Source organism: Ctenopharyngodon idella, chromosome 5, assembly GCF_019924925.1.
Source record: "Ctenopharyngodon idella isolate HZGC_01 chromosome 5, HZGC01, whole genome shotgun sequence".
Classification (NCBI taxonomy): domain Eukaryota; kingdom Metazoa; phylum Chordata; class Actinopteri; order Cypriniformes; family Xenocyprididae; genus Ctenopharyngodon; species Ctenopharyngodon idella.
Window position 1 is genome coordinate 24,041,907 of NC_067224.1, and position 15,546 is coordinate 24,057,452.

The following is a 15,546-nucleotide window of genomic DNA, read 5'->3' on the forward strand; positions in this document are numbered from 1 at the left end:
GAACTAATGCAAAAAGGATATACCACTACTGTTAGTCAGCCAAGTAGTCCATGTTCATGCAAATAATCTCATAACCAAACATTGATGATGATATATTGGTCTATACCATGTAAGTTGCTACTAGAATCAAGCACAGAGTGTCTCAACTCCTGCCAAAACTTTTTGCACTAAGATTATGAAGCTATTTAGTTAATATACGTGTCTAAATGTGCCTATTTGGGTGTGCACTACATTACAGACTTAAGCACGTTCTTGTTATTGATCCCCTGAGCAATAAGGTTTGTATTTTGCTTTTTTTCCCTCATCTTTTTCATTGACAGTTTGTATCAATCCAGCCTTAGTGTTTCTACTGTTTTAGTTGGGCCTCAATTGTTTTTGTTGGGAAATGGCACAAAGACAGAATTTTCTCGTAATTCAGGTTTGCTTTAGAATTAAAGCAAGACAAGCTGAAACAGATAGCATAGAAACCAATGTGATGTGTTGACGCTTATGTTGAGTTTTCTGTGTGAAATAGAGTGAGTAATGTACTCTGAGAGGGGATTTATTCTGTTTTTTTTCCACATTCGGGATAGTGAACCCATCTGGTAACGTGTGCGGTCAAATCGAGCTTGTCCCACTTTGAACTTGCTTTGATTTTTCAGCACTGCTCTTTGAGATGGATTTGACCATTATTCTGTGTACACTTTGAAATCATTTGAATATGTCAGGTTTTCTTGAAGTGCCCCTGTTCTGCTCAGGTAATTATTGACTTTTAGTGCAAACGCTGCAGCACTTGTCATGTTTTAGGATTATACTTAAACTAAACTAGCCAGTGGATTAAGTCACTGTTTAAACACCTTAAGACTGCCATTTACACTGAGATGTGTGTTGTAACATCATTGGATTACAGATTGCAGTGCACTAATGTGATGGGGTGCATAAAAGGAAACAGTAATGTTGATTTTTGCAGGTCTACTTGTCATTGACAGATGTTAGTGTGAATGGCTTCTCAACCAGTTCAGATAGTGTTTCCTGAACACTATCTCATATCTGTTCAGTGAAAGCACTCAAGCGTTCAGGTCATGTGATGGCTTAATTTATCATTCTTTTCTTGTTCTTCTCTGCAGATATGTTCAGACGGGTTGTACGACAGAGTAAGTTCCGGCATGTGTTCGGCCAGGCGGTGAAGAATGACCAGTGCTACGATGACATCAGGGTGTCCCGGGTCACGTGGGACAGCGCCTTCTGCGCGGTTAACCCCAAATTTGTTGCCATAATCGTGGATGCTAGTGGAGGTGGCGCGTTTATGGTTTTGCCTCTTCATAAGGTGAGAGATCTGTAAAAACACTGTGCTTAAATGGAATTCTTGGTTCTATATCTATTGCTTTTTATATTTATTTCTTTTAGATGGCTAGTCAAATTCTAGTTTGGTTTTAGTAAAATTTTGTGTCCTGTCAAGATGTGTTGATGAACACAACCGTTCAAAAGTTTGGGGTCTGTACATTTTTTTTGTTTGTTGTTGTTTTAAGTCTCCTATGCTCACCAAGGTAAACACCATAGTATTGTATTATAGTATTATTACAATTTCAAATAACTGTTTTCTATTTTAATATATTTTAAAATGTAATTAATTCCTGTGATGGCAAAGCTGAAATTTTTAGCATCATTACTCCAGTCTTCAGTGTCACATGATCTTTCAGAAATCATTCTAATATGCTGATTTGATGCTTAAGAAACATTTATTATTATTGCTGTGCTGCTTAATATTTTTTTGGAAACCATGGTACTTTTTTTTTTTTTTTTTTTTTTTTTTCCCCAGGATTTACTTTCAACTTCTAATCAACGTAATCATTTCTTTAAAAAAAATCTTACTGACTTTTATTAAAAAAAATCTTACTCAAAACTTTTGAATGGTAGTGTACGTTTTCAATTTTGACACCATTGCTGTGATATCGCTCCCCACATACTGTGTCTGTATTTTAATCATCAAATATTTTTCCTTTTGGCTTTTTATGTTTGAGTAGTTTGCATTTAGTGAGGACACAAAAATGACTTGACATCGTGTGTAAGCCTTGAATTGTTTAAATGAAAGGCTATTAGAAGTAGTTTATATGTTTAATGACCAAATCTGTACATTTAATGTGGTGTTTTGATCTGTATGGAGTTCGGAAATGGAGAGATTAGAATTTGACCTCTACATCTGAATCCCTTTTAAAGGGAAAGTTTAACTTACATTCAAAACTTCTATTTACTATTTACTCACACTCATGCCATTCCAAACCTGAATGCTGTTATCTTGTGTGTCACTGTACTTCAATAAGTTTTGAAGGAACTTCACACTTCTCTGTTCCATATGATGACAGTTAATAATGAGCAAACATCTTTTGAGTCTGACACCGTGTCCTAACTACACTCGATGTGATAAGATTCCAAGCTATTTGACTGTCCACACTAGACGCGGCACGACAATGAGAAGTGATAAAATCAATAAAAAAAACACAGCCAATCAGAAGAGAGTGTGGGCTCTCTTGGCAAGAGCACAGCAGACACGATGAAATGGGTTAGTACATAGTAAAATTCATAAATATTACACCATTTAAACATTATTTAAAGTACATACGGAGTGACTGAAACAATCTTTGTCATAGAATACACTTTTGTTCGTGTTGAGTTGATCTGAAGTGAATTAGCCAGTGTTGTTTTCATTACAGCTGAAAAGCTGGGAACACAGAATGACGTCCAAACTCATATTAGATGCTTTTAACATTAACATTAAATAAAGCACATAAACAGTACCTGATATTATCATTGCCATTCTTTGTGTTGCTGTTCCAGCCTCAACGTCGCGGAGAAATAGAAACCGTTTCTAAAATAGAATCATTGTGTGTCGCCGTCGCGGCTGGTTAGGACAAAAACTCTGATTAACATGGAAAAGATACCTTTTATCGCATGTCACATGAGTGTGAGTGCGAGTCTAAAATTCTTACTGATTTTCTCACCAGAAGGAGGTTATCAGCAAATAAAGACAAAAATTTTAGTCTTTCTCACAGACTGATTAACTTTTATGGTTCTATTATAGTCCCTTTTGAGGCTTGACAAGTCTTGGTCACTTTGAATTGTCGTTTCACAGAAAAAAATGAGTGAGAAGATTCTTCAATATCTTCTTTTTTTGCTCCAAGGGCTAAAAAGCAGCATCCAGATTTGAAACTACATGAAGGCGAGTAAATATTTCGGGTGAACTCTCTTTAAAGTTTGAGAAGAACATTGCTTCATCAGAGAAGTCTTACACCTACAAGAAGATGAGGATATTATGTCCTTAGTGTGGAGAAGAAGCCAAGTGACAAAATGTTTTTTGTTCTGAAAATTTGATCTAAGGTGAGGGTGTAGAGTTGCTCCCTCCGCTTAAACTACAGCTGTGTCACGCTTATGGTCTTGGTCCATGTTTGAATGTACACACTCTTAATTGCTACCTTGCGTCTCTACAAATGGAGGTAATTAAGATAGGTATGATTCATTAGACTTCTGCCTTGTTCTGTTAGGAGTAGAGGATACTCACTCTGCTGGATGTCTTTGAGATGTTAGTGAGCATGTTCTGCCCATGTTATTCTGAAACACACTTGGTTTACTCCAGTGTGACAATACATTAAAATCACAAATTATGTAGACCACATACAGCTGTACCCCCACTTTATTGTGCTAATGCTAAAAACATAAATGGCACACTTTTATCCTTTCCATTGTTTTGTCATTTTTTAATCAATTACATAACACAAAAAAGTCAACGTTGCTGCAACAGTATTAACAATTGCACTTAAGACTTTGCTGTTGCACTCAAAGGTATTTTTTACCCATTGATATCTCTTTTCCTAATGGCTTTCTGAGTTCAAATGTGGTGACAAAAGTCGAATTTGTGAGCTGGATCTGCAGCGGTCTGTCATTTGATATGTGTGATGAAGATCTTGGGTCTGTAGGGATTTCGTTACCTCGGAGATTAATGCACTACCCTCTTTAACCTTCTGTCACCAACTACTACTGTCTGCTTTTGTTACTTGTTATAAAGTCAGAGATTTGCTTCATCGGGATGAAGTGTGTGTCACCTAGTCTGTTATGTTCTTGGTTTAGTGGTTTAGCATTTGTGGGTTTAGTGAGTCTGCATGTTGGTGCATGTTGAAGTGTGTGGTTCATTCTCAGATTTTCCCAGATAATTTGAAGGAGTGGCCTTTATTTCCCCATTTCTTTCTTTTTGTACTGGTTTTCAGTTCTATGTCGAAAGATAATTGGTTTGACTGAAATACTTTTGGATATTCATACTTTTCAACTTGGTTATGTCTTCTGGTAATTGGCACCAATTGTTCTCCACAGAACAATACCCAACAATAGTATTTACAGTTAAAGTAACTTATTTTTATATATTGTTTGGAATTTTACTTAATTCATTTGTATGTAAAGTAATGTAAATGTAAAGCTACATTTAGACAGCCCAAAACAAAGCTAAATTTGATAGCCATTTATATTGTGAAAACAAACAATTAGCAAAAATATGTATAATAAAATGAATAATAATGATTGTTTTTATTGCATATTTAATCATAAGTTGTTTTCTTTACAACTATTTAGTTACTCACTTCCTGTGAGCATATAGTTTCATATAAATGGGCTGTAAACTATACTTCGGTTTTGAAGGCATAGTTCACCTAAAAATTAACGCCATTTACTAACCCTTATGAATGAAGAAATATGAAGATATTTTATAGAAAAAAGATATTTTGAAGAAAATTTGTAACCAAAAAGTTTTGATTACTATTGACTGCCATTTTATGGGTTAAATAAATAAATAAATAAATAAAACACGGAGACATTTCTCAAAATATTTTTATGATCAGATGAGGTGTCCCCCCCCCCCATGTTTGATTGAATCCTTTGCAGCTTAATTAGTTTTGTATTTTGTAGGTAGCCATCTGTAGAAAGTGTTAGGTGTGTATTTCTGATGGTGTCATTTGGCACATCTCAGATTGCTGTGGTAATACTGGCGAGATTAGCACAACAGCTCAGAGCAATGCTGTTGACAAGCGGAACAGCGCTCTGTAATTAGAGAGCGCTCAGACACGACGGTGACATCCAAACCTCTTCGGGCTCTCGCCTGGATCCTGAAGCCTGTCATCAGCGTCACACATGAACACGTGCACACGCTCATAAATGATGTCACACTCAAGCACTCGGCTGCCTGGCCAGACAAGCTCAGTTACAACCGACTCTTATATTTATCTTGTGTTATTTACGTTATTAGTTTCATTGTCGGTTCCTGCAGGCTGCTTTCCTGAAGCCTTTATAAAGCTCAGGTTTCAGGTCAGCTTAAAAAGTGATGGATTACACCAGTTTAAATCCTTTGTCATTCCGACCATGATGTTCAGACTCACAATCCAAGTGTGAGGGGAAATTTATTAATCTGTGAAAATAAATCATTGTTCTCTTATTCTCACTGTTGTTTTTTTTTTTCTCTCTGAGCAGATTGCTTGATCCATCTGTCCCATTCTTTGACGTAGGACTGAAATGAGCTGGGATTAAACATTTTTGCTGAGACTTCAAGGTTTTTGTAAATGAATCTGAATGTCAGTGCTTTTGTAGTCTGTTTACAGTTTTGCTTAGATATTGTCAGCAAAGTAATTTTTAGACAATTTCAGACTATCGTACGTGGAGTGTGTGGCATCAGTGGGTTTTGTGAGTCATTTTGTGAGTCAGCTTGTCATAGCTTGCTTTTTGTAAAGTTTTTACATTTAGCCTCCAAAAAACCTCTCACTTCAGTTTATACGTGCGTTTATACATTGTTTTTTTGCTGCTGCTTTGTGTCTGTTTTGTTCTGCCTGCTGTTCATCTAAAGCTTTGCACCCCTCCCTAAGTATCCGCTCTGATTCAGTGTAGCACTTCATCTGTCTATGGTCCGTCTTCCCAGGCCACCCCATTCCCAGCAGCCCCCTGCAATCAGACAGCTGGCTCTGGGGGAGCTATTGTTCTTGTGTGTATGCCAGGTCTTGCACAGCTCTTTGTTTCCCAAAAAAATCTGTATGGGAACTCCTCATCCTCACTTGATTCCCCAAAATCCTCAGACCCATGCGTCTGTCTATTGTTTCCCAGTAAGGAGCAATGGTAGCTTGAGTGTTCGAAGCTCTTGAAATGTAAGTGGCAAGGCTGATGGTGTTTTAGTATGCTTATCTAAATTTATCATTTACTCAGCCTCATGTCATTACAAACCTGTATGACTTTCTTTCTTCCTTCTTTCTCCCATGGAACATAAAAGAAGATACTCCGAGAAATGCCTCAGTAGCTTTTTCCATCCGCCTATTTTTATGCGCATTTTGGGATATCACATCAAAAACTGATGAATGGAAATGACAAGATGTGAATAAATTCTAAAAATTCATATAAAAAATGTATGTGCTCGTTTGAGTCAGATAAAAAAAAATGTATCTGATAAGAAAATGTGCATCAACTACGATGAAAACACATTTACCGAATAAATTCCTTGATGCGCATCAAAAAAAAAAAATCATGTAGCTTTATGTGATGGGACATCATAACTGGACTAACAAGCGGACCGATCTTATTGCACAGCATTTGTAATGCTGTTTTGGTTGTTCTGAAATGCCTGAGCACAGTCTGTCACCAAAGTGGTTCGGTATAATTCCCTTGAGTTGTGGATTTTTGCATTTTATTTATAATTTTAGTGAATTTTAAGTAAATTTTAATTGATCTTAGACACTGATTGCCTGCGCTGTGCTCGGTTTAGACACTGAGCTGCCTTCTGTCCTTTACCTGAACGTGGCATGTCATGACGAGATGTCCTGCTTCTAAATGAAGGCATTTGTAAGTTGTTGTTTTTTTCTTTTTTCGTTTTGCCGTAAGGAGTAATGATGTTCTGTAGTAATGTCTTTTGAGTCTGGGGGGAATTTCAGCTGGGTTGTGGCTGGATTCTTTGTGTGGGAGGCAGAGCAGCATGACTCAGACTCTTATTGTATTTCCCTTCATAAGACCATCAGGTGTCTAACTAATCACATGTTGTCTGTCTTTCTCTCAACACCCTCCCCCTTCACTCAGCTGTATACTCTCATTAACATATGAAGGAAGTGGTGGGAAACGGATGGCTATAGCCTTCCGCAGGCCTTGCATTCCTACTTTCCATTCACACCGACCAGAATGACTAATTTTCATCCCTTCTGCCTGACCACCTCTAATGTTTAGTTTATAGCACGAAATATGAACCATACTGCAGGAAACTGCCGTTTACCCTTATGCCGCCAGCCTCTGTTATGATATTAGCAACAATTTCCCTTTAGAGCTCAAATCCTGAAGTAACAAGGAAGCAGACTTTCAAAGCGTGTATTTAGTGACAAGTTTTCACTTTGAATCTTAATACCTGGTCATTTGAGGCAGTCTTCTGCCGTTTCTGCTTATAGCAATTCTTCGATTTTATCATTTGTGTGGTAATGTTGACTATAACATATAATCATTTTCATTTGAATAAAATGACTTGGTGAATCACTTGCTATGGGTGATAAGACTGATGCCCCGATCTGTTTGACGTGTGTTGAAGTGATTCGTAAATGACAATAGGCATTGGGACATAAGAATAGAGTTTTATCTTGTATAGTGTTTTTCATGGACGACGACAACCGACGCAGCGTCTGCGATGCTTCACGACGTCCTGACAGAAAGACTAGCATGTTTAATTTTTTTTTCAGTCCTCCACAACAAGTTTCGTCACATCTGATCAATAGTATTGATCAATAGGAGCACAGAAGCTCTTCCGTACACGGCTTTCAAACATGACGAAATGAAAGGGATGATGGTATTGGTGCTGCTAGGTGGAATTATGCAATGGAGGAAAGGTTTGTGGGGCTATGGCAACAATACTCCTGCCTTTATAATGTTTCCTCAAGGGACTACCATGACAGAATGAAAAAAGAAAAACGATAGCAAGAGGCAGTTCAACAACCTGGAGAGTACTGGAATCAGCATTAAGCTAGCAAATCATTCATTACACTCTCTTTCGCTATAGAGAAAATTCAGATGGACAATCACAGAGACATAGTTCGCTTTCTCGATGACATCACGCATGTCCTTAAAGACGGCAAGCGATGATTGGTTGGAAAGCAATGTGTAATCTGATATTTTTCTTGACTACAACACAAGAATTTAGGAGTCAAAATAGCATAATCTGACACAGTGGCTATCATAACAGACAAAAATATTGTGTAGTCTGAACGCGTCATATATGTGCAACATGAGACTAGATGAGATTTGATAAAATAGCTTTCTAATCTTTCCTGTCATGACAATGTAAAGCCAGTAAGGAACATGCTGTTCCTTTGAACTTTCTATTTATGAAAGGATCCTGGAAAAAATATATTAACAGTTTTCAACATTGATAATAATAAATGTTTCATGCACACCAAATCAGCATATTAGAATGATTTCTGAATGATCTTGTGACCATAAACATTGGAGTAATGATGCTGAAAATTCAGCTTTGCTATCACAGGAATAAATTTACATTTTAAAATATATTAAAATAGAAAAAAATATATTTTAAATTGTAATAACATTTCACAATATTAATAAATGCAGCCTTGCTAAGCATTAGAGACTTTCAAAAAAGTTAAAAAATCTTACCAACCCCAAACCTTTGAACAGTGGTGTATATTTAAGGTGGGATGTTTCACCAAAAAAAAGAAGAAAAAAACCATTAGCACTTTTTGCATGACATTTGTGCAGAGTTTAATCAACAAAACAAACTGTTTTCATGAATTATTTTTGGATAAACAATGAGAGAAGCAGATGACAGTTGGTAAAATGTCTTTGCTGCATATGCATATGGAAAAAGTTGGAATTGTATGGGTGACAAATAATTGATTTTAATGAAATTAAATCTATACTGCCATAGTTTTAAATGATCAGTCACCCAAGGCTGTTTATTTGTTGCTTAAGGTATTGATTTAGCATCATGTTGAAGCCAAAACATTTTGTATTGATCCAACCATATGTTGGACATATTTGTTGGAATTCCTGCCTCTGAACTGGGCCCATGCGTCACTTCACAGTAAAGAGGAAAAGCAGGAGACTGAGAGCACCAAAGATGAGGAAAGAGGGAAAGAGAGAAACAGGAAAAAAGGGGCACACACAAAGGAAGTGAGAGTTTTAGTTGCTTTACTTCAAAGTCCACCTCCGTATATTCTGTGCAGTCACATGGACAGATGTAACTTAAATTGTGTGGCCATGGATGTCAATCTGATTCCCAGTCTGTATTCCAGGAGCCCCCTACTGTTCCTGCTGCACTGACTGAGTTCTGGCGGCTGCTGACTGCAGATTTTACCTTATATGGTCATCCACAGCTCCCGCCTGTCAACCTTCCAGACCCATTTCCTCTTTCCTCTCCATTGGCTGAAGCACAGTGCTTGCGCCCAATAGATTCTTTGATAGACGCATAGAAGAAAAGGGGGCAGTGTGAAGGGAATTTTTTTGGTTAATGTGTGAAGTCCACTGTGTTAATTTAGTAGTTGTTGTTGTTGTTGTTGTTGTTGTTATATAATATTATAAATAGTATATTATTTATAGTATAATAATAAAATTATTATTATTATTATTATTATTATTATTATTATTATTAATTATAAATGTATAACTTATTTAATTTTACTTTATCATTTTTTTCATCCAGAAGTTATTATAATGGGTTTACAGAATATGACAATTATGAAACGGTTTCATTTTATAATTTATCCATAAATTAAATCCAGATGGGTTGTTTCACTACAGTACAAAAGTCAGTCATTTCTTGCATGAATTTAATTATCAGAATATTTTTATAGCATAATATAATATCTTAACAATAATAATTAATAATACCATTTAATTTTATTTAAATTTTTGTATTTAGAATAATAAATGTATTTTAAAAAATGTTCCGAGTGTCAAACCTCAGGATCTCTCTTATCTCGTGATCTTTCTACCTCATTTCCCTCCTCCTCATCTTTCAGGTCATATGCATTAGGCAACTGCATACACCTGCTGGCCCTGGGTAGCTTTCTCGTTCTGACACACGCTTGGGACCGCCCCCTCTGCCCTGATTCGCTGTTTACGTGGATCATGTAAAATGACGTGAGTTCTGGTTGGACAGCAGCTGGGGTGCTTCAGTCAGGTCAGCTGTAGTCTGCTGCCTCTGGGTCCTCGTGAACTCGCAGAGGAAATGGAAATTTCCATGCTGACTAGATAAGACAGACGTGCTTCAGCTACTGGAGAAAGCATCTGTGGCTCTGTAATACTTTCTGTTGGCCACCTCCACAGTGTGTCCAGCCTTTCTGTCTCTCTCATTTCCTTCTTTCCATGGTTTTCATGTCTCTCTTCACTGGCATCTCTCTTTTGCTCTCTGACGTGGTTTTTTCGAGGCGAGGAATACTTATTTAAATGTGGTTTATTAATTGAATGGGTTGAGACCTATGTTAGTTGAGGTGAGGGATCTGCAGTAATGCTGCTACTGTTGCTATGCAACAAGTTCACTGCACTGCAATGATGGTTTTGGACAGTTCCGGTTTTAGTAAGCTATAATTACATTTCATAAATATTCATGATGTAAGTTTAGCAGAGCTTTCCTGTAAGTTTTATTTGCCAAAATACAAGCTTGATTTAATGATGCAACATTTTCATGTTTCAATTCAATGCAACAGTTCATGTTGTAAGGTAAACTAACACTTCACAGTTATCCATTCTAATATTGCCGTCTGTCTGGGTCTGCAAGATTTTTTATAATGATTTTGAAAGGCATTTCAAACTTTTAGTCTGCATGTACTGTAGATCATACAGTAAAACTGTAATATTTTAAAATATTTTTATAATTTAAAGTAAATGTATTTTCTATTTAAAAAAATGTGATGGCAAATTTTCAGCAGCCATTACTTCAGAGTACTGTCTTCAGTGTCACATGATCCTTCAGAAAACATTCTAATATGCTAAATTTGCTCAAGTAACATTTCTTATTATCAATTTTGAAAACAGTTGTGCTGCTTAAATATTTTTGTGGAAACCATGATGCCTTATTTTTGTCAATTTTTGAACATTCCTTATTAGGATGTTTGAAATACATATTTTAATATTATAAATGTTGTTACAGTTTTATATATTATCATAATTACTTCCATTTTTTCCATTATTAAGTTGGCCAGTCATAAACATAGCAAAAAAAACATCTGTTTGTTGTCGTTGTAACTGTAACTTTTTGTTTCTGATGAGCAAATATTCTAAAAATGTCACTGCTCTCGGGTGAAAATGCACACGTAATATAGACATCTTGGTGACGTTTTTGTGTTATCAGTGATCTTGACATGATTCTGGATCATTTGAAAGCCTGGTAATCAGTCTATATCTGCATTTTTGTTTCTTTAAGCTTTTTTTTTACTTTTGCTTTCATAATTTGCTCATCCCTTTAAAAATATCTTGTGATCACAAGCTTAGTAAAGGCCTTCTGAAGCGAAGCGATGCGTTTGTGTAAAAAAAAAAAAAAAAATCCATATTTAAACAAGTTATGAAGTCGAATATCGAGCTTCCGCCAGACTGCCACAAGTTACGAAGAAAGTGTAAACTGGCGTCACGTAAGCTTTGTGAACTGCAAGAGGTTTACACTTTAGGCGTACATTGAATCCGGAAGGCGGTCTAGCGGAAGCTCGATATTCCACTTCATAACTTGTTCAATTATGGATATTTTTTTTACACAAATGGATTGCTTCGCTTCAGAAGGCCTTTATTAACACTCCGGAGCCGTGTGGAGTACACGTTTGTGATGGATGGATGTGGATGGAAGCACTTTGTTCAGCTCATATTCATTGAACCCTATCACTGCCATTATAAAGCTCAGATGCGTCAGGATATTTATTAATATTTCTCCGATTGTATTCGTCAGAAACAAAGTCATATACACCTAGGATGGCTTCAGGGTGAGTAAAGGTTGGGCTAATTTTCATTTCAAAGTGAACTAATCCTTTAATAAATAATAAAGCAAAACTATGTAAAATCCATAGGCAGATGATCACTGCTAACCTTCTGCTCCAATGTCAGTGATCCATAAAAACCAACTGGCTATAATGTCAGTAAATCAATATAGCAGCTAATGCTTGTGCATCATCCTGATCCTCCTCATTTAAAGGCTTTGAGTTATGGGTTTTTACTGGAAGGTTCTCTTGAGAGAACTAGTGCCCTATTATCACCTTCCCTCTCTTTTCTGCCATCGCTTCCTTCCACATGTCTATGACTAAACAAGTAGAAAAGGTTCATAGGATAACCAACAGTGTTGGTTTAATGCATTACTGGTAAAGTGCATTATGTAATCAGATTACTTTTTTGATGTAATGAGTAAAGTAACACATTACTTTTATAGATTTACTCATTAATATTTGAGTTACTTTTCAGTTTAATACATTTGCTTAAACTACTGAATTAAAATTCTCCATAACTTGGTCACTTGGACATGTGATTGTGCACTCATGAATGCAGAACAGACAAAAGAAAAAAAGTATAAGTAGCAAAACACTTTACTTTCAATAAAAAGAGTTTGAGTAGATAAAATAAGCCGTAATGTTAAGAGATCTTTTGTATGACATACATAGCCCTAAGGGTCAGAAAATATTCGAAGTTGTCAGAATATAATATTCTAAGTGTGTTTTAAAAGAGATGTTATATAGGCTGTGTTGTTGAATTATGTCGTTGCATTACTGTGTTGTAACACTTGGGGCGGAAAAGTGTGTGTGTGTGAATATAATATAATATAATATAATATAATATAATATAATATTTTTTTCTTTTTAAAAAAAGCAAATGAATTTTCCAGTAACACTTCCTGAGCTGTACATTTTTGAAATGTTGATACTTTCCTAGGTGTATGATCTTCTGGTTAGGTCACTTTTTTTTTTTTTTTTTTTTTAATTTTTTTTTTTTTCCTTTAGGTGAAGTTCCATGTAAACGGCTTTATGGGTAGTTGCGTCACATCGCTTTCTGCACGTATTGTGCTTACCAGCATTACATCTCCATAACTTTACACAGACAATAGCAGTAAGTGATTCTATCACACTAGTCTCATGCCAAAACGTATCTTGGCTTGTTTTCTGTTGGTGCATGTGATGGTTGACAGACCGCTGCCCACAGCTGGACTTTGAATTAGGAATTCTGTTTTTATTGGCGAGCAGCTGTATCAGTGTGTAAGGACCAGACTGTCTGTATGTTTGTTTAGCTGTTCATGGACTGATTGGTAATCAGTGTTCCTGATAATAAGGCGGCATTTCTTTGTGTTCTGTCTTGGGTTATTTTCTCAGTTTCGAGAACATCTTATGTATTCTTCTATCTCCCTTTCTTTACAGTTACTTTTGAGCTTTTCCTGTGAAATGCTGCTTTGTCGTCTTTTCACTGCTCTCATTCGAAACCATCCACACGCACTTCTTTAGAAACAAGTGGGGCGGTTAGCTCACAAATAGCTGCTAAAGGTATAGTTTCTCTTTTGTAAGGCCATGTTATAACCATGCCCAGACTTGAGAAGGAATGTGTACACAGAGTGGTTTTCTGCACAGGTGGGTAGTGTCTTTTTGTACAGGTGGGGCTTGAGAATAGCCCAGGCAGTTGTGCTTTACTGGGCTGGGGTTTCTGCTTGTGATGTCATCGCACCATAGGCAAAGCAGCAGCATGAACAAAAGAGTGGGTGTGGACATCTCTACACACTGAACAATGTGATCAGATGACACCTGATCACACAGCCCTTTGCAGAGATTGTGGTCTCGCAAGAGATCAAAGGTCATGACCTTTGGGCAGAGGGCACTGATGTCATCAGGAAGTCAGCTGACTGGGCATGGGACCGCAGCCGTGCCTTTATTTGGCTTCTTTGTTTGCTGTGTACAAGGGAGAGGAGGGAAATCTTCTGTTGTATTTTTCCCTTAGACTTCAGGCCTGTGCATTGTATAATGGTGTTACATAAGTTGCTCAGAATGAAGAATAATACTGTTTTTCATATACAAGCATGCGTGCAAACAGTCGCATTGGACATGGTGGTGAAATCTGGCTACTTTTGCAGTATTTTATTATCTTTTGGATATTGAAATGTAGCATAGAAGTAAAATGCAGTGAAAATCTATCTAAAATAAGTAAGGCTTGTTTTCCACAGTGAGTTTTTATTTATATGCACTAATAGATTTGACTAAATTTTTTAAAAATATAAATAAATAATTGACGCATGATACAAAGAAATCTCTGAACTGATTCTTTTAAACGGACCATTTAAAATAAGTGATTCAAAGAATTAAATATTTACCTAAATAAAATGTGCAATACAGTCATTGTTCTCCTCCCAGTATTGTATATTTTCAGCAAAATAAAGTTAGTTAGTATTAGTAACTAATTTGTTTTTGTTTTTTTGTTTTTTGTTTTTTTGATGTGGCAAAATCATCTAATTTGATTTCTCACACTCTGCCCAAACCTCCGTGTGACCTTTCACTCCGAGTGAAAAGGTCAGTGGCCTGTTGCACACGTATTTCTATCTGCATTTGGAAACAGTTGCAAGAACAAAAGCCTCGCAATCTGTTTTTATTACATATCAGCTGTCATGTGTAAATGTTTCTGCTGTTCGCTTGAATGACCGGATAAGCTATTGTTTGAAAATTTGGAAAAGAATGGCTTTCTTCTTCCCCCCCCCCCCCCCCCCCCCTGTCACTGCACTGTCAAAGCTCATTTCATTTACCGTATGGGCCACATGCTTTCATAATTTAATTTTTGTCTTTGTCTCTTTTCTCTCTGCAGTCAGGCCGTATAGATAAGGCCTACCCCACAGTATGTGGCCACACTGGCCCTGTTCTGGACATTGATTGGTGCCCTCACAATGACCAGGTCATCGCTAGTGGATCTGAAGACTGCACCGTGATGGTATGTCACCCTTTCTCTCTTCACTTCCATACATCCACTGTCATCATTAAAACTGCCTTAGGAAACTAATGCCATTTTAACATTGTCAGACTTGATGCTAACTAACACAGATGGTAGGTAGACTGTAAGTAATGTGTAATGAATTTGCGTGTGTGTGTGTGTGTGTGTGTGTGTGTGTGTGTGTGTGTGTGTGTGTGTGTGTGTGTGTGCGCTTAGAAATAAAATTGAAGCATGTGGAAGGTTTGTGTACAAACAGTAGGTCAAAAAACACATTAGGAGAAGTGTTATTATAATACAATATCGGCAATCACAGACATTTGCATTCAGGCGGGATTAGATTTCTCAGAGGACTGTTGAGTTTGCCGAAAAACAGTAGGAAATTTGCCCTGGAAATTTTACTGAGGTTGTGTGAGGAAAAACACAGGCATGGCAGATTCGGACGGGATTAAAATCACAAAGTACCGGAAAACTAGTCCCGTCCAAATAGGGCTTTGCTAAATAAAAATATGAATTTCTGGGGAAAAAAACTGACCACAAATTTTTGAATGGTAGTGTACGTATAAATATAAATAATTCTGTAGTCAATGCATTGATGTGCAAATCACATTGCATTGATCACAG

At 36.7% G+C, this 15,546-nt stretch overlaps 1 protein-coding gene across 2 annotated transcripts in view; it reads left to right on the forward strand.

The window, feature by feature from the left end:
• Positions 1 to 15,546, forward strand: part of coro1ca (coronin, actin binding protein, 1Ca) — a 52,108-nt gene that overhangs the window by 24,276 nt on the left and 12,286 nt on the right. For both annotated transcript variants that reach the window (XM_051893485.1, XM_051893484.1), the window contains exons 2-3: positions 1,107 to 1,306; positions 14,803 to 14,925. In XM_051893485.1, the coding sequence (XP_051749445.1) occupies positions 1,109 to 1,306; positions 14,803 to 14,925 (321 nt within the window). In that variant the 5' untranslated portion in view covers positions 1,107 to 1,108. The remainder of the gene's footprint in view (positions 1 to 1,106; positions 1,307 to 14,802; positions 14,926 to 15,546) is intronic.